This window comes from Ceratotherium simum, chromosome 22 (assembly GCF_057802395.1).
Source record: "Ceratotherium simum simum isolate JZ-2026a chromosome 22, ASM5780239v1, whole genome shotgun sequence".
NCBI classification, from domain to species: Eukaryota; Metazoa; Chordata; class Mammalia; order Perissodactyla; family Rhinocerotidae; genus Ceratotherium; species Ceratotherium simum.
The window spans coordinates 8,569,549-8,590,261 of NC_141921.1; the positions used below are offsets into that span (position 1 = coordinate 8,569,549).

Consider the following 20,713-nt stretch of genomic DNA (forward strand, 5'->3'; position numbering starts at 1 on the left):
CAGTTCATATTTCCAACTTATACTAGGTTTCCTTGTTGTGTTACAAACCTAAAATAATGCAGATGAAAAACTCTATTTGTTGAGCAAACCAAATAGAATTTTAACAATGGTGTTTACTATGACTGCTATTCGAGTGTAGGTGTCCTTTATGTCATTGTTTTGCAACAGTGTTTACTTATAGGAGGCCTTTGCTTCTAGCCAGTATATTTGAAACTGAGCTACTGATGTATTTTTGTTCTTTTTTGCCGGTAAAACTTGGGTTTTCAGATCCCAAGGTTGCCAACTTACCTAACATCTCTTCATTGTTTTCCACATTTGGACCATGGGTGTGGGATGTCTGAGGTCTGTTTTCATTCTAGGGAAAAGCCCTGGAGACTTGGGGCACTGACATTGTCTGCACAGTGAATGGGGTAATGAGCTACTGTTGTTTATTCTTCTGTAGTATAATTGGTTGAGTTCAGACAATAATGTAGCATCTGTTGTTATACTGTGCAGGGAAATGTCAAAATAGAAAGCAAGCAGACAGGTGGATTAAAGGGAGAACAGGAGGAGAAACCAGGAAATATCACATTAGGTTCTGATTTAAAGTAGGTGCAGAGGGAATAATGATAACACACCAACAATGACTGTCATCTGTGGAGCACAGTGTTACAGCATGAAGGTTGACGCTAGACACTTATTAATTGAGTGCTGGCTATGTGTCAGCACTCGCTAAATGTGTTATAAACATTACTGCATTTTATACAAGAACCTTGGTGGGGAAGATGTTGTCTGTCCTACTTCTTATATGAGGTAACAGAAGTTCATAAAGACTCTCATATGCCTAATGGCCAGGATTTGAACCTCTGTCCGTCATACCCAAAGCCTATTTCCTAATCATACATTACGTTTAATTTAAAAATTACAGTTTTTCAAACTGCAGTGTTAGAAGTCAGGATAACGATTAACTTTGAGGAAGGAAATTCTCAGGAAGACGCAAAAGGATTTCTGAGATGCTTGATCAGGGTGCTAGTTCAAAACAATGACAAAATACATGACTTTGAACAAAAGATAAAGCTTTGTACGATATAACACTGATTCAAATTTTGTAAAAAAAAAACATTTAAAGTACATATTTAAATAAATATATGCATGAAAAATTAATGGAGAGTGTTCGGGATGATGATAAAGTTTTAGAAGTAGATAGTAGTGATGGTAACACAACATTGTGGATTTACTTAATGCCACTGAATTGTACACTTAAAAGTGGTTAAAAAAATTAATGGGTGTAAACACTCAAATAATGGCAGTAGATATCTCTTGGTGGTGAATCTAGAAGTTAACTTTAATGTTTTTATTACCATTTAATCTATTTTTTGCAATGAATATGTTACTTTTATAATCAGGAAAAAATGTTTTTTAATCTCAAAGATATGATTTTAAAGAACAACCGGTATTGGATCAAATGATCCTATTAATAATTTAGAAAATGTATATAACTCTAATCCACAGAGGCAGTTTACCACTACAAGCAACTCTTGGTTAGCCCTTAAGGGACATGTTTTAGAAAATTAATCTGAACAATTGCTTCTGGAGGGAGTCAGACCTCAGAGAAAGGAAACTCAGGATGATCAGTTCTTGGTTACTAGAAGTAGATCCCATGAGACTCAGATTCTTTTAGCATTTTTTGAGGACCTGCTCTGTACTTATCACCATACTAAGCACTTTCAGGTGCATTATTTCAGTTAACATGTTATTTTATTCCTTCTCTTATCAAATACATATTAAATATCTATTTTGTGCTCTGCACTAGGACTAAGAAGTAAGAAGTTAAGACATGTTCCCGCACACTTACAGAGCTTGCAAGCTGGTGGGAAAGGCAGACATTAAACAAATGACTATGGTACAGTATAGTGAATGCTGTAATAGCCATAGTATGACTCGGAGTTAATTTTGATATACACAGGTTCATCTATTCTTTGGGTTATTAATATATGACAGTGTTACTAAAATAGTTTAATATTTGAAAATATTCAGCTGAAACTCATTGCTGACCCAGAATACCAATATCAGATAACTTTCACTCATGCTATCCAAACAAACAAACAAAAAAGGCAAAAGTAACTGGTTTAACTTCCTATTCTTGTGATTTTTGAATTATATTTCTTATGTCTCCATTTCTGGGTATCAGTTTCCCCATATAAAAAATGAGAGTGTAGGACTAGTTAACCAGTGCAACCCCAAGCAACCATTAACCAAAGTCTGTTATATATCAGACACCACACTGGGAACTTGACATATATCATGTATATAATTCCCATCTTTATAATCCCCCTTAGGGTAAGTGGTGTTATCTAATGCCTCCAGAAGGAAAATGATCTGAGTCATAGAAAAGACTAACTTGCTTTATACACTGTAGGAATTTTTAATGCTTTTTTGAAAATGCTTTAGTATTAGAACCAACCAAATTCTCCTGAATGACACAGAAATTAATTTCTTATCCCTACTTGTGTCTGAGCAAACTTTATTTTTCTGTTGGTTATTTTAAACACCTTTTTTTGGCAGATTTACATAACTCAGAAGTCAAAAATATAAAAAGGCGTATTCAGAAAATGCTCACTGCCGCATCTTCCACCCTGTTCCCACCCTCTGTAGTTTACCATGTTTATGTTGCTTTCTATTTGTATAAGTTTATTGATTTTCTCCAAAGAACCAGCTTATTTATTGGTTAACTAGTTATGTTTTTCTCTTTTTTTCTAATGCATTCCTGTATACTTCTAGCTTTATTAATTATTTTCTTCTCAGCTTTCTTTCCATTTGTTTTATTAGGGGTTTTTTCCCTAGTTTTTTTTCATCTTAATTCTTAATTAACTTATTTTTATTCTTTCTTTTTGAATGATATAAGACTTTTAAGGCTATGAATTTCCTCTGAGCACTGCTTTAGATGAATCCCATCAATTCCAATACAAAGCATTTCAACAATCATTGTTTTCTACATATTCTGTAGTTTTGATTTATATTTCCCCTTTAACTCAAGAGTTGTTTAATAGAGTCTTTTATGTTTTTCCTCTAGTTAGAAGAGTGACACCAACTTTGAAAATTGCTGTTGAGGATGTAGAAAACATAAATCACAATTTCTCTCCCTCACATTACTTGATTATAATAGTTGTGGATTAATTGGGGGAAAAATTGTTTTCCTATTGATGACAAATTGGGAACATGGAAATGTCAAAGTAACTAGGAACAGAATATAACTGTGAAGCTGAGCCTGCTAATACCAGACTTGCTTACCTAAAGAACCTCCCAGAGTATTAGATAGATGAAAAGGTATTAGTGAATTTCTGCCATAGATTCTCACATCAGAGACCTTCTACCCTCCTTCCAGTGGAGTATCATGAATGTGAAACAACAAAATACAGCAGGTTGAGAACTGGGAATCCTGAGTTTGAGCCCAACTCTAGCCATGAGATCTCCCCACAGTTTACTCTACCTGTTTAAGTCTGTATTACTTACCTGTAAAATGAAGGGTTTGAGCCATCTCTAGGTCCAGAAATCTGGACGTGGCCAAATCCCACAGCAAGTTAGTGGCAAGGCTAGAACTAGCACTGTGGTTTCCTGCCTGCAATAAACCCGACATTTTAGGGGCTGGCCCGGTGGTATAGTGGTTAAGTTCACATGCTCCACTTTGGCGGCTCAGGGTTTGCAGGTTCAAATCCTGGGCACGGACCGATGCGCTGCTCATCAAGCCATGCTGTGGTGGCATCCCACATACAAAATGGAAGAAGGTGGGCACAGATGTTAGCTCAGGGTCAATCTTCCTCAGCAAAAAAGAGGAGGATTGGCAGGAGATGTTAGCTCAGGGCCAGTCTTCCTCACACACAAAAAAATAACCCTGATATTTTAATTTCTTTCCATTCCATTTTATTTGTTGTAGCAAAATATATATAACAGAAATTTGCATTTTTACCATTTTTAAGTGTACAATTCAGTGGCATTAATTACATTCACAATGTTGTACAACTATCACCACTATCTATTTCCAAAAATTTTTATCACCCCAAACAGAATCTTTCCATTCTGTTTTGATGCCAATACACTATCCAGTGTTCTACAAACTCTTCAGTCATTTCTACTTGGGAAATGTATGTTTTTCAAAGATAATATATATGTATTTATGTGTACATATATGTGTATGTGTGTCTTTTGTCAATGCTTCTAATAGCCTTAGAAAGGAAGCAATTGGGTATTTGATACCTATTTCCTCAATCACAAATACCTGAGCCCTTCATTAAAAAAAATTAAATTATCTTTCTTTTCTATGTAGTTACCAATCGATTTAATATGTGTCATAAGGGTAGGATTTATTTTAATTAATTGCCTATTGGGCTAATATTAAGAAAGTGGAAAACATATGATTCTATTGTTCAAGCATTAGTCTTGGTTAATAAACAGCCAATAACTTTTTGATGAGTTTCTAGAAAGCAACAGCTTTTCTCTCATCTCTCCCTCCCCTGCTCCCCACAGTCCCATCCATCACACAGTTTAACACCTGGTTTTTGCCCTCCTTAGGCCATCCGGCTCTCGTTAGAGCAGGCCCTGCCTCCAGAGCCAAAGGAAGAAAATGCTGAGCCCGTGAGCAAACTGCGGATCCGGACCCCCAGTGGCGAGTTCCTCGAGCGGCGTTTCCTGGCCAGCAATAAGCTCCAGATTGTCTTTGATTTTGTAGCTTCCAAAGGATTTCCATGGGATGAGTTCAAGTTACTGAGTACCTTTCCTAGGAGAGACGTAAGTTCCCATGCCTGTCTTGGGAAGTGTGGCCACATGGGAGATATCCCATCATTAGGGCTGGACAAAGTAGTCCAAAAAAAGCCCCATGGGGCAGCCTACTACAAGACCACACACCCGGGAGTCCTTCTTTGTTCTGCACACCATTCTCTCCTCAGCCTTTAGTGAAAAGTATGGCTTCCCAGGCCAGCAGACATGTGGCCAGTAGCCTATGTAAGAAATTAGGTACTAGGTCTTTCTTCCTTCCTAGCTATTTCCCCTATTCCAGCATTCATACAGGCTTTCCTGAGATCTCATCTCTGTATACTTCACATTAGATCTGAAAATTGTGTGCTTAACAGCTTAGTAGTTAGATCAGGATCTAACTACAAAGATTAGGTTCACTAAGAATGAGTCATGCTAAACCAAGAGTATTTTGTGATTTGATAGTTCTTATTAGCCTGGGAAGTCAGAGTGTGACCTATATTCACTGTTTATCTGTATTTCAGCAAGGTATTTGATAGTCTCTCATGGTGTTTGGGGGCAAAGTAGAGAAATATAAATCTACAGTTAGGTAGATTCATTGCTAATCAAATGGTAACATCCAGAAAGGGTTGACTAAGAGACTCCCCCCTCCCTAGAGGGAACCAAGAGGTTCTATATTTAATCCTTTATTACACACCATGCTTATTGGCAACTTACGTGAACACTTTATCAGATATATGGATCATGGAAAATAAGATTCAAGAAAACCTTAAACAATAGACAAAAACGAACCTAGAGAAATCGCACAGAAATATATAGACAGAAAGAAAAATTCCTGCATTAGGTTTAGAAAATCAGTTATTCAAGTTTAGGATGGAAAGACCATGCTTTAGCAGAGGTTATGGTTGAATTAAGCTGAATATACATTCATAACGTGTTGTGGCTGCCAACAAAAAGCTACCTACATTTTTAGAGATATAATCCCAACAAGAGGAGAACTTGATGGTCCTATTCAACTCTATGCTAGGATAAACTACCCCTGAAAGAGTCCTTAGACTCCATGCTGAGACTCCATGCTAAAGCCTGAAGAAACAGGAGCATGTCTAGAGCAGGGCTGGTAGGAAGGTGAGGGAACTGGAAATCATATCATTGGAGGAACATTTCCTCTAAAGAAGGAAAGGCCAGGAGAGACGTGGATTGTTGTCTTCAGCTGCTTTGAAAACCTGCCATGAAAAAGAGGGATCTGACTTTGCAAGGCTCCAAGGACAGAATTGCAACCAATGAGTTGAAAGTTACAGGAGGCAAATTTGGCCCAATGTAAGAAAGAATTTTCTAAGAAAGGAATACCTTGTGTTGTGAGATAGTGATTTTCCAATCACTGGAGATAACCAAGCACTATTGAATGATCCGTTTTCAGCAATAATGGATATGTATGGAAAAGGATTCATTCCTAGTGTTCCTACTTTCTATGGGATGGAGCTTGGACTAACTTACCTGTAAGATACATATTAAATTTTAATATTCTGTTATTCTATATGATCTAGTAATATGAGGTCTAGTAACCTAGACCTCATCTAACACACCAACACCCAAGAATTTGGTTAAGGTTCAGCACACTGGCTATCAGATTTGCAGGATAGAAACGGAAACTGATGGTATATGTTTAGCTCTACCACTCAGCCACAAATCCCCTAGGTGGGATGAGGATCCCACCACTGTGTCTAAGCCAAGGAGACTCAAGTGGACACCAAGTGCTGGCCATTGGTCCCTCTCTCACTAACCCCGCCTATTGCTCCAAGCTCTTCTCTTTATTCTTATATAAGACACACATTCACAAGGGAACACATGTGTGCACATACTCTGTGGACACAGCACACAGCCAGGTAAGAAACTACCTTAAATTCTGACACTGAAATTGAACTCTAAATGTGTGAGCACTTAGAAAAGAGCTGCTATCAAGGGACTCAGCCTGGTTCTCATACTTATGTTCTATGATGAACATCTCACCTTGGAGAACTTATAAAACTTAGGAGCTAAATTAGTCCCTCCCAACCCTTGCGTTTTGTTTTTTTTTTAATCGAGGTATAATTGACATATAACTTTGTATTAGTTTCAGGTGTACACAGTAATGATTTGATATTTGTGTACATTGTGAAATGATCACAACAATAAGTTTAGTTAACATCCATCACCACACATAATTACAAATTTTTTTTTTTGATGAGAACTTTTAAGATCCTAACCCTTGGTTTTAAGTCACTCCCCTTCTGGGCCTCATCTGTAAAATGAAAGTACTAGAAGAGATGGAGTCTAAGGACCTTCCTGGCTTTTAAAATTAAACTTTATTTTCTTTCAAATTAATTTTTAAACCTGATTACTGGGGAGTAGGGACGGGAGAAGAATCTCTTAAAAGGAGCTGGGGTTTATGATCAGTATTAATGACCTCTTCCCACAGGGTAAAAATGTGGACCATGCAAAGTTGCTGTTGTAAAGAAGCAGAGGAACTGAGAAGTGACGTGCAGAGGGTTCTTGGGCCTGCTGCCTGCCTGCCTTGAGCTCTGCTGACTAAGCGTGCAGCCTTTTCAGTGCAGACTGTGTTACGTGTCAGTATGGATGAGCCCTAAATGGAGGGGCAATCACTTAGTCTTAGAGAAAATTTCCTCTTGATTTAGAGTGCAGTCATTCACCCTTTGTTTTATACTGCTGAAGAACACTATTAAATCTGGTTAATAATCTCTTCTCCCAATGTCCCTTCCACACCTGACCCCATTTCTACCTCCAAAGTCCAGTTTAGACCAAGTTTGGCCCAGTTCTCCAGAGAAAAAGTCTAACCAGAGGTTTGCTCCTATAGGAGAAATCAAGAGCTTCCCAATATCCATCACAGGTCCATTTTATGGTGCTTGGTCAACCTGCAATTATCTGCCACAAAGTGATTTTTCTAAAACCCCACTCTGATCATTCCCTTTCTTGTTAAAAAAAAAACTCTTTAGTAGCCCCCTACTGCCCTAGGATAAGTACAGACCCCTAGAATGTTTTCAAAAACTTCACAATCTGTTCCATACCTACCTTTCCTGCCTTAAGTCTTGCCTCTCATTACTTATTTCCATCACCAGGAGATATGAAATTGCTCTCTATTCACTAAAGACACAAGACACTCTCATGCCTCTGTGCCCTGTTCTCTCTTCCTTGAATAGCCACCCTCCCCACTTTTCCTGGCCGGTTTGAACTCATCTTTTAATGCCCAGCTCAAATGTCATCCCCTCTGGGAAACCCTCCCTTCTCCCAAGCTCCTCACCCATGTACCCATTGCAGTTTGTACATTCTTCCCTCATAGCATTTGTCCTATTCTATAATTATTTACAGAGACTGTCCATATCATGTTCATGTCTATCGCCCCTGAAGTTCCCAGCATGGTGCCTCACATATAAGCATTCAGTTACTGTTGTTGAATGTCAGTGACCTCAGGTCTGATCCTAAATCTCTGATTCCAGAGTGAACTAGAGAGGCTGTTCCAAATGAGAACAGATGCCCTAGGCCCACCCAGATTCCAGACCTAGACCTAAACCCAGAAAGCCCACCCAGGACTCTTTAGACCTCCTAGAGCCAGGGGTGGGGTGAGAGTTAATGGCCCTTCATCCTTCTCTGAATGCTCTTTCAAGTCAAATGACTAATGTTTTTGCAAGGCTAGAATAGCCTTATTCTGTAACAGCCATCTGTGTCTGCAAGGATTAGGATCTAATTTGTAAAAGTCATCTTAAATTACAGCCAAACTAAAGACTGTTAAAAAGCACATCTTAAGACCTCGCTCTTTAATAACAAATAACATAAGACTTAACTCTAGGAGTCTTAATTGTGTCTTCAGCCTTTTCTCCACAAAGCAGAGACTGGTTAAACGTTCTTCTGTGCCCCCGCACCCCAACCAAAACAATACTTCGTGTTAAGATTCCCCAGCTGTCCAACTATTTACTGAATGTCTGGTAGGTATACCACTGGACTAAGCACTGTGGGACAACCAAAATAGCGGCACTCACAGGTCTTCTTCAGGAAAGCTGATTGTCAAGATGCTGGGAACATTCAGTTATTTGTTCGTTTTTGTTATTTTGTTCTCTATTTTGCTAATAACTGTTACCAAGAGAAGTTGTATTCACTTCCATAGCTTTGGCCATTAAGCTCTACCTCTTGGATATGTTAGAGCCATGAGAACAGTGGCCCATTTGCCTTACTTCGGCATTGCGAGTTGGTAGTAAGGTGGTTGAGTCCTGAGAGCTGAGGAATGACATTGATCCCCACTACTACTCACCCTGCCTCAGAGTCAGAGGGAGGGCCTGCCAGCCCCCTACTTCCCCTCTGGACCTACAGTGGCCCAGCGCTGCTCAGTGTGAGACTGTCAGTATCCCCCAATCTTCCTCTTCCCTTTTCACTCCTCCTCCTTTCCCACTCCTCCCCTCTTCTTTCTAATCCTATTTTACCCTTTTATCCTCTCCCCCTTCTTTCCATTCTTCCCTCCTCCTTATTTTTTTTTTTCCCTTTTTCTCCCCAAACCCCCAGTAGATAGTTGTATGTCATAGTTGCACATCCTTCTAGTTGCTGTATGTGGGACGCGGCCTCAGCATGGCTGGACAAGCGGTGCGTCAGTACGCGCCCGGGATCCGAACCCGGGCTGCCAGTAGCGGAGCGCACGCACTTAACCGCTAAGCCACAGGGCCTTCCCGACCTCCTTATTTTTTTATCCCACAACTCTTCCTCTTCCTGCTGCCTGTTTTCCTTCTTTTGCCTACTTGTCTCTGCTTCGCTCAGGGAAGCTCCACCTGTAGCTGGAAGGTGAGGTCTTTCTATTTGTAAAATGACTGGAGAGTTCTGGGAAAGGAGGCTTGGAGTGCAGGTTAGCTTCAGGACTGGTGGCCTGTGTGCCTTATCACTTACGTAAGCACACGGCCCCCATCTTGCTCCAAGAACTTTTCTTCCTGCAGATCTATAGATGTGAACCCCAAAACAGATAAACATGCATTCAGAAATACGGTATCAGATGTTTTATGTTCTAAAACAAAGGAATGAATGTATTTATATTTTCCCCCAGCTTTCTAGTGTTTTTTTCCTCCATATCTATAACTCATAAATTTTTTGTTTCTCCCTCTAATGTTTAAGGGAACAGGAGAGTGAGTATAAACAAGCTTCTAGCAGGGTTTTTTACAGAGTAGACCCTCAGTAAAAGTTTCTTTAAATGAACTGGTGGGAAAGCCTTACAAATTTAGTAATACAGGTTCCTTCCTCTGTCACCCATCCACCTTTATTACTAAGCACTAAGATCAGCACTGAGACAACAACAACATAGTTCCTACTGTTGTAGAACTTACAGTCCGTATCCAGAAGCTACTGCTAGATGACGTTTGACTTCATCAATAACACAAGGATATCCTATTTGCCACCATAAGGAAATATAAGTAGTTTAATTTGCATTTTATTTATGTATTTGTTCTTTCATATAACAAAACATTTGCTGAGCAAACTCTCTGCCAGCCTCCATACCAGACACTAATGATATGAAATAAAAGAAATTGTTACTGACCTCGAAGAATTCACATTCTAGTGAAAACACACATCTAAAGCAAATTGCATTACAAGTTGTACCCACAGTTGGAAGGATAGGTAATTTCAGCCTGCAGTGGCAAGGGAAGGCATTATAAAGGAAATGAATTTGACCTGAGCCTTGCACAGGGAGATGTTGAGTGAATGGAAACAGAATAGCATGGTTAAAAGTAAAAGTCTTGGTGATAGTTAGACCTGTATCTGAATCCCACTCCATCACATACCTGCTCTGACTTTGGGCAACTTACTTGGCCCTGCAGGACTTTTATTTCTTCACCTTTGAAAGAGATATGATAATATCTAGCTCAGAGAGTTGTGCTAAGAATTAAATAAGTGAATTTAAACTATTGTGTCCCTACTACATAATAAATAGTATCTGCTATAACTATCCTAACTGCAGAGAGGCAGAAATGGTGGGAAAGGCTTATAGCTAAAGACAGCATGGAAGCAGTGAATTCTTTCTCTAGAGCAATGATGGATATTTCTGTTAAAAATATCCAAATGCTCCAACCCAGAGGTTTCAGAGGGACTACCTTCGGCAGTCAGTCTCAAACAGTTTTGGTTATCCATGACACCAGTTCATCCGCCTCATGAGTACAGGTGACATCTGGAAGTGTTCTGTATGGAGGTATAGGAGCTGGGACCGTCCCCTGCTGTCTCATAGTCACCACTGTCATGTGTGGCTGTAGACTCAGCAGTCAGTTTGAATTCAAAGCACTCGCAGCAGCTTGGAAAGGTGACATGGGGAATTTTCCTTCAGGAAGAGGAGAAAGTTTCCAGGAACAGTTTGGAAAAGCAAAGATCTATTTGTTTTGTTTTGTTTTTTCTCCTTTGTTACAAAATCAGCACGTCCCATTTAGCAATCGTGATTTTACTTTTTTTTTTTTTAAATCATCCCCTGTTCTCATCCAGACCTTTCCTCGGAAAGAGTTGTGTATGCAAGAGGGACAAAAGATTTTTATAGGATATCATTTTTATACAACTTAACCAGAAAAACACGTCATGTTTAGGAAATGGTCAGAACAAAATCTTAAATTATAAAAAATTTTCAAAATGAGTTTATATAACCTGCCACCCCTTTCATCCTGTTCATTTATCCAGTGAGCAGCTAGAAAAGATCAATCGCTTTTTGAGAACAGCAGCATTTAATCAAACTGTCTTTCTAAGGTGTGTGTACTAGGAGAAAGGTGAGAGAAGTCCAGCCAAGCCATGTATTAGTCCATTGTTGCAAACTGCAACTAACCTGGGGAGTCAAACACAAGTCAACAGCAGTGAGACATCCCCCATTGAAGTCAATATTCTGATCTGTTTAAACTAAAGAGTTTAAATTCTAACCCATTCACCAGTGACAAAAAGCAGGGAAATTATGTTCTACTAACACTTTTTCTTTGTAGCTTTCCCTGGTTGGGATGATTCCTCTAGCATTTATGAAATTAGAAGCATTTAACGCCTTATATCAGTTTTTACCATATAGCCAAATGCAACAGCCACAAAACACAAAAACATTATTTTTTTTCAATTCCCTCCTTTTTTTCTCATCGCAAATTTACTCAAACACCTAGTAGTAAATTGAGCCTTTACAGGGTTAATATTAAAGTTTCTAGGGGAAGATCTCTGCTGGAGTGAGTGGGAAGTGGGGAAGGGAGAAGTATTTGGCAGTTGCAGAAGAGGTGACAACAGCTAAGCTGAAGAAATGGCTGAAATGTTTTTCTCCCTTTTTTCCCTCTGGCTTATCTGAAATTGTGCTCCAGCTCTGGGACTGATTTAATTGTTTTCTCCCACTTGAAGGAGAGAACGATGCAAACTTTTAACATTTTTGGCCATCCAAAGCTCACTTTTGGGCATTTTGTGACCCTTTCTCTTGCCACCTGAAAGAGAGAACAAAAACCAGAGGCATTACAAAGCTGCATCTTTTTCCCCTCACAGTACAGCCAGAAGCAGTCAAGGGAGCCAGCAAGTCAACTCTGCTGGAATTGGATCTATCATTTTTAAATTCCATAGGTAATTTTTACTTCTACAACAGACAGCAGCTCAGCTGCTGTTTCATACTGTGGATGAATGACTCCATATCCACCCAGGCACCAAAAGTTCATCATTCCCTGCCCCTTCATCTTTTCTTTTCCCAAACAATGCTTTCACCATATTTTGATGAGTTCAGTCAGTCTTTTGAATCCCACTTCTGACACCAACTGTGGGTGGGTGGGGCTCCCTAGGACCACTCCAAGGTTTGATGATTCTCTAGCAGATCTCATAGAACTCAGCCTGTAGTCATGCTTATGGCTATGATTTATAACAGTAAAAGGATACAAAGAAAAATCAGCAAAGAGAAATAGCACGTGAGGCAAAGTCCAGGGGAAACCAGGCAAAGCTTCCAAGGGTCCTTTCCCAGTGGAGTCACACAGCATGCACTTAATTTCCCCAGCAATGATTTGACACAACACATGTGAAGTGTCACCAAACAAGGAAGCTTATTAGGGACTCAGTACTCAGGGTTTTTATTGGGGGGCTGATCATGTAGGTACCCTCTGCCTGGCTTGTACCAAAATTCCAGAATCCCAGAAGGAAAGCAGGTGTTCAGCAAAAACTGTGTTATTTGCACGGTTTAGGAATAGCGAGCCACTCTTACCAGTTGTGAGAATGGTGGGAACCCTCCCAAAACCCAAGTTCCTGATGCCAGCCAAGGGCCAACTTTACAAGCAAAACTTTTTGCCTTTTTTTTTCTTTTTTCACTGAGGAAAATTCACCCTGAGCTAACATCTGTCACCAATCTTCCTGTATTTTGTATGTGGGTCACCACCACAACGTGGCTGCTGATGAGTAGTGTAGGTCTGCGCCTGGGAACCAAACCTGGGCCACTGAAGCAGAACATACTGAATTTAACCACTAGGCCACGGGGCCAGCCCCTAAGCAAACCTTTTAAAAGAATAGCCATCAGGCTTGCTATGTTAACTCTTCTCTGCACATATAATTTTATTTTTTAAGATATTCACATATCAAATTCACTTCTGGGGTTTACTACTGGATATGTAGTAGAACTCTGTAAACTGGGAAACTTCTAGCTATTTGACTTGGCCTCTCACCTTCACTTGTAACAGAACTTAGTCCTATAATGAAGGATAAAAGTAGCCTCAGAAGAATACTGACAAGCACCAGTTAACTCCCTGTATTTTCAAAGGAGATTTTCAGGAGAACCTGAGGGAAGCACAATCCCCGGAGATGGCCATCTCCTAGTTTCTAGGGTGCCAACATATTCGATGTAAACTTGCCCCAAAATCTTAATGGTCTGCTCAGAGCCCCTTACAGTTGTCCTTGAGGCTGCAGCCACTTTCCCTCATGCAGAGGGAGAATACTTTCTTCAAACTGGCTACTTAAAGGAGGAGATGGTATTTATTTTTCCTTGCTTGTTTCATAAGCAAATACAAATCAACACTGTAAGGATGATTTATTTAACACTATCTCTTCTTTTCAATCACCTTTTAGAGGCATTGTAGGCTGAAGCAAGAGCATATACAGGCTGTGGAGTCAAATAAACCTGGCCTTGAATTCTGGATCAGCTCTTCATTGAGTGATCTTAGAGAGATTACTTAATCTCTTGGTAAAATGGGAGTAACAGTACCTACTTCAAAGGGTTGTTGTGAGCATTAAATGAAAGAATGAATGTAAAATGTTTAATACATATAGCATTTAACACAGAGTAAGACTCTAATAATGGTAATTGGTATGATGGTAATGGTGATTATTTCTGTCCCCACCCCAACTCCTTCCTTCCTATCCTTATTTTTTCTTTTATGTTTTGGTTTCAAGAAGACAAAGAATCTTTGTCCAATATTAACTGTTTGAAAACTACCAGCTTTCAAGTAAGGATATCAAACAGTGTGCCCTACATGCATAATAACAAAAGATTGAGAGTGGTGTTCAACTAGAAATAGCTAGGGTTTAATATCTGCCTTCTGTTTTACCAGACCAGCAGATTTCTCTCATAGTTGGAAACATTCCTGAGTTAGTTTATGGTGTTTTTGCTCGGATGAGAGACAGGCTTATTTCTTCATGGAGATTTTTACCTCATTTATGTCAGGGTCCTCCAGGTCCTGCTCTATGTAAGCTCCTTTAGGGCAGTAGCTTTACTGTGTCTTATTTGCCTTTGCACCCCCAGTTTCTGGCACAGGGCCTGCAGAGGCCTACCACAGAGTAGGTGCTCACTGAGTTGTGGGTGGATGGAGGAGAGATGGAAGGATGGATGGATGGCACACACTGTGGAATGTGTGATGATGATTATGACACGGTCTTAGTCTGCAAGGCCACGTCTGATAGGGGAGATAAAGCAGGAGATCACTTTAGCAGGCACAGGGCACATACTGCCAAGCTAGGCACAACATGAAGAATACACAGATTTGGCTGAACAAAAAGGTCTTTGTCGGTGGCGCAAATTGTGGTGAGCAATGTATGTACCTGAGGTTAAGAAATTACTGTATTCTTATTCTCTTCTGTAGGCTATGGGGAGCTGCTGGTTTTAGAACTAAGTACAGTCAGTTCTCATTTTTTGCAGTAGTTATGTTGTATAAAGTTGCCACAAACACTGAATTAGCAAATACTCAACCATTGTTCCTAGGGGAACCATAGGGTTAAGTTCCTGTGAGCCTCTGATCACAAATTTTCATCAACTAATCAATACATAACCTTTTTTATGTGTGTTTTTGTTTAAAGACACTTTATTTAATATATAATGTTGATTCATTAACATTGAACTCATGGCCAATGATACTATAACTCATACGCAGATGAAGCTGATCTAACACACAGTTTTCTACATGAGGCACATCAGAGCCTTCTTGTACTTAGGAACACTACATTGCACTTCAGCATTTTGCTTGGGGGCCATTTTAAACAGTAAAATCACCAACAAAAAGCACAAACATGCAAAAACCATGACACTAAATATCCCACAAGAAGGACATTTGTTTATACTATGAGAGCTAAAACAGTAAGGCAGGATATTGCCTTGTTTGACCTCAGGTGGGAACATGTGCAACTCAAATTTCTCATCACTCTGCACACGTTCTCAAATGACCATGCAAGTGCTGCAAGTATTGATTTGGGAGTTACAAATAAATTTTAACGAGTAGGCAAATTCACAAATATGAAATCTGGAATAATGAGGAATGACGATAATATGTGAGCTGTGCAGCCTTTTAGGAATATTTGCATAGCATTTTGCCATTTTCAAGACACTTTTACATATAATTTGTAAGTTAGTCTACATTCATTAATTTGATAAACATTTAATACATACCTGGTTTTACCAGGTACTTGCTAGGCACTGAAGATACAAAGATGTGACCAAAGGTCTTATAAATGAGCAAACAAATAAAGGTATTCAAAGGTTTAAAATGCTGTGATAGTCTATGCTGGCTATAGTGGAAATAGTAGAGCCTTTAGTTCTACTTGGAGGTCAATAAAGAAGAAACAGAGTTTGAACCAGTATTTTTTAAAAAGGAATCGTGGAGTACTACTCAGCAATAAAAAGGAATGAACTCTTGATACATGCAACAACTTGGATGGATCTCTAAGGGCATTATGCTGAGTGAAAAAAGTCAATCTCAAAAGGTTATAAGTATATATACTGTATGATTCCATTTATATAACATTCTTGAATTGACAAAATTATAAAGAGGGAAGACAAATTAGTGGTTACCGGGGAATAAGGATAGAGAGAATATGGTTATGGGGGTGGGTATGACTATAAATTTTATGGTTTCATTCTGTATCTTGATTGTGAGAGTGGTTACACAAATCTGCACAGGAGATAAAATTGCATATAACTATTCACATGCACACACTCGAATACACATAAAAACTGATGAAATGTGAATAAGGCCTGTAGTCTAGTTAATAGTATCGTACCAATGTCAATTTCCTGGTTTTGATGTTGGTACCATTGGGGGAAGCTGGGTGAAGGGTACAAGTTTGCAACATGCTGTGAGTTTAAATTTTTTCAAAATAGCTTTTTAAAAAAAAAGGAATGGCTATTTGCCAAGCAGAAGAAGTATGAACAAAACCATAGGAATATAAACCAGCATGGTGTTTGGGGAATGGCACACAGTTTCTTTGTTGGAATTTAGGATATGAAGTTGGGCATAGAGGGAAATGAGGTAGGAGATGAAAAAATGCTGACGAATTTTCTATGCATTAATCCAACAAATATTATTTGAGCATCTCTTATGCACAAGACATTGGGCATATAGTAGTGAATAGCCTAGACAAAGTTGTTGCCCTCGCAAAACCACTTCTAGTGGAAATTTGAACTAATTAAGGTAGGTGTTAACCCTTGTATTAAAGATGAGAAATTTAGGCTTAGAGCTGCCAAGTGGCTAACACAAATTGACATAGCTAATAAGTTGCAGAGCAATGGCTCCACCTAGGTCTTTTGATTCCACATTTCTGCCTTTTCCCTACTGTCTCAAACTAGTTGATTATTTTTATCAGGAAAGATTGGAGTAGGAAGAGCCTGGAAAGGGAGACCAGATAGAACTATTACAGTAGACAAGATGACAGGCTGTGGGAGTCTGAACTGATTTAATCAGATGGCAGCAGTGGAGATGAAGAGAAGACAGCAGAATCAGGAGGGAGGAAGAATCATTGGGATTTGGTGATTGTGTAGCTATGTTAGGGTGGGGAGGGTAGGAAGAAGGAGTTGTCAGAGGTGACTTAGAAGTTCCCAGCCTGAATGACTAGAAGGATGGTAGTTACCATATGCAAAAACCAAGAAAGGCAGAGGAGGCAGATTCATTTTGGGATATGTTGAGTCTGAGGTGCCAGGCGAAAGTCTAGGTGGTACTTTCTAACAGAGGATAAAGACTGGCTCAAGACCAGAAAATGCCCCTGGTGGTGGAGCAGATTTGAAGGAGATGAGTGATGGAGAGACAGTATAGGGTAGTGGTTAAAAGATTGGATTCTGGAGTCCCAGACTGAATCTCAACTCTGCCATTTCCTAGCTCTTTGATCTTGAGCAAATTACTTAGCCTCTACGTAGCTCAGTTTCCTCGTCTATAACATAAGGGTAATAATGATATTACCTACTTCTCAGGGCTGTTGTAAAAATGAAATGAAGTGATACTTCTCAAGCACCAGCACATAGTAAATTAAATGCTCAGTAGATCTAAGCTATTATGATGCAGTAGGTGGGACAGAGAGGAGAGGATCTTGCTAACCCACAGAGGTACTGAGAGAACCAGTAGTGTTATATAAGAACTCCTGCCATTGCATGCCCCGACCCAATCAAGGACTACACACGGGTTTTTAAAATATGTTTGAGGTGATTAAAACCATTTTATGGAAGCTGAGTGGAATTCAGAGCCTTAATGAAATCTGCCTTTGCCCCTTTCTATGGGGCTTGGAGTGGCAGGAAGTGATGACAATGAATAAAGCCATTTTGTGTGTGTGTCTATTATATACACAATCAAGTATATTAGTTCTCTGAAAGATGAATATTATCCCCATTTTACAGATGAAGACACAGAAGCTTAGAGAGCTTAAATTTCTCAAGGTTGCACAATAAATGTCAGTACCAGTATTTGATTCTCAAAACCCAGGTCCTTTCCAAACCATGCCATGTTGAATGTAACACGGAGTGACTATTACCGATTATGTGTAGGTATGTTGATGTATTTAAACCCATACAAAATTATTTACTTTGCCCCAGAACTTAATTTTATAAGATGTTTAGAAAGCACTATCCCATTAAAAATTGCTGTATCAGAACTCAAATAAACTTTTGAAGGCTCCACATACAATCCAATCTGACTCCATCCGGCCATAAATAAAAAATCATTAGTTCTGTGCTCAGTATTGCAGGTGCTTCTGCAGACACACTTTGCTCACTTAAAGTCTGTATAATAACACATTGTAAATACCAACAACTGCCAACGTGTATACGCGCAGATTAACCTTTTGTAGACGCTCCTTGTAATTTTCTAAGCCAGTGCTGGAGTTGCAGAGTGTGTCAGCACATGCCTCGACAGGCCACATCCCCCTGGGCCTCGCTGCAGTGCCAGCTCCACTCCAGCCCCAGCCCCAGCCCACTTCACCCAGACCACACCCTGCTCTTTATCCAGAAGCAGGACCTCAAGGCTTCAGGTTTAATGTCCATGGCTGAATCTCAAACCTGAAGATTCTTTTGACATTTCCAAATTTATTTCACTTTCCTTCCTCTGGTTGGCTTTATGTAAGAGCCTTATGTGAACACGCCTTCCTCATGCATGCATTTTAGACTATGAGAACTAGAAAAGACTCATGTTTTATAGATAATAAAACCAAGATGCAGAGAAGGAAAGTAACTTGATCAAGGCCTAGGAAAACCAAAAGACACCAAAAGCAGAAGTGGTTGGCCCAGGTTTACATAGTCACAAAATAAGTTACATATACTTTTTTTTTTTTTTTTGGTGAGGAAGATTGACCCTGAGCTAACATCTGTTGCCAGTCTTCCTCTTTTTGCTTGAGGAAAATTGTCCCTGAGCTAACATCTGTGCCAGTCTTCCTCTATTTTGTATGTGGGATGCCACCACAGCATGGCTTGATGAGCGATGGGTAGGTCTGCACCCAGGATCCAAACCCACAAACCCCAGGCCACCAAAGTGGAGTGTGCGAACTTAACCACTACGCCACCGGGTTGGCCCCTAGGTATACATTTTCTAAACAAAAGAAAAATTGTACATATCAAGTCTGCAGTTATTTGGGATTATGTCTAATTCATCTGAGTGTCCCCTAGTACAGTGCCTGGCACATAGTAAGAAACTAATACTGGTTTATTGTATATGAAAGTAGAAGTCAGTAAAATGATTAATTATATTGTAGGAAGCAGTTGTGCATATTAGAATGAGACAAGGAGGAAAGAGAAATATGGAGCTAATTGACCCCCTAGGACTGAGTTAGTTGTTTACCTTCCTCTTGCTCCCTTGCTGCCCTCTCCCCTTTCGTAACTTTTACTGTTCTAAATTGCAATGGGCTGATTTCTTGTATGCATTCCTCCCTAGACTCTGCACTCTTTGAGGGCAGAGATAGTGCCTTGTACCCTGTCATATCCCGTGCCTAGCATGGTTTCTGACACTGTAGTAAACACTCAGGAAATATTTGTTTAGTGAATAAAATATTCCTACCCATTCATGTATCCACTGTTTTTGTTTGGTTTTGGTTTTTCTATTTTCCATCTCACCAAGCAGAAACTCATGGTATCCTCGTGGCTTGAGGATGGGCAAGAGAGAGACCACATTGTAGTGACATTCACCCTCACTTATTCCTGGTTCCCCTCCCCCGCCGCCCACTCCATATCCGTCCTCCCCCCACTCCTTCCCCTCCTCGTGCATAGTGCATAGTCGTGGAAGGAAACTCTGAAGTCTGGGGGAGAAACCATGGAGTCCCTCGAATTTAAGCTCCAGAAGTCACCCATCTAGTTAAAATTTTCAGGTGTTTTTCAACAGCCAGTTGTCAGCCTCTCATTTTGACATCTCTAGCAGGACATTCTCAGAAGAATGTGATGTAGTGGAAGGGGAATAAGCTGGGAGCCACACATCCTGAAGCAGAATTTTGATTCTGCCAGCCATTGGTTGTGTGCTCTCAAGCAAGGTACATCCTTCTCTGGGTCTTATTTTCCTCATCTGAAATATGACGAGATTAAAATAAGTGGTTTCTTAACCTTCTTCAGCTCTGATACTATGGTTAAATGACCTACATATAGATAATACCTGCCACATTGACAACTCTCTTCTGAAAACTAGAACAAAATCATTGACTTTCTGGTCCTACTGGCTTTATTTAAGATCATCTTCTCTCACTCCTTTTATATGAGAATGGCTCTGTCCCAGGCAGTTTATGGGGACTTAAGCTTTTATTTACTGTAGTTGGAGGCTCCTATAAGCTGGGGCTTCGACAATATTTCACATTTATTTATCTGAGCCAGAGCTTAGGATCAGGTGGCAGCTAAGTCACTTAAGGTTATTCAAATGCATTGAAAATGTTGCTTAATAATTCAGAACCAGTTTTCTCTGTTTAGAGTATTAAGATTTTTTAAATCCTTCTAATTAGCCAATTCCAACAGCAGTTTAAGTAGACAAGGAAAATTATTGTCATTCCCTATGTCTCTGCAGCAGAACTGACTGAGGCAAGGGCCAAAGAGAGTCCAGAGTCTGGGGGACCTGCTGGGGTGATCTGCTAATGGTATCACTGACACGCTGTGCCTGCTGTGGGAGCGAGGCTGGGGAAAGAGGTCTGGGAAAGCAGCTCCTCTTGACTGCCTTTCTTTGGACTGGTGGAGGCTCTAGGGAGGACTGGGGAGCCTCTACTCAGTCATTCAGTTAGTCACTCTTTCAGCAGACATTTATTGAATTCACACGGTTTCCAGTAGTAG

General features: G+C 39.8%; 1 protein-coding gene across 5 annotated transcripts in view; it reads left to right on the forward strand.

Annotated features, from left to right (window-relative positions):
* FAF1 (Fas associated factor 1) overlaps positions 1–20,713 on the forward strand; it is a 487,297-nt gene that overhangs the window by 451,543 nt on the left and 15,041 nt on the right. For 4 of the 5 annotated variants that reach the window (XM_087445969.1, XM_004438535.3, XM_087445970.1 and 1 more), the window contains one exon: positions 4,549–4,764. In XM_087445969.1, the coding sequence (XP_087302095.1) occupies positions 4,549–4,764 (216 nt within the window). Of the gene's footprint in view, positions 1–4,548; positions 4,765–7,183; positions 7,889–20,713 lie in introns of those variants that run through there. The other variant, XM_087445971.1, reaches the window with a different exon arrangement.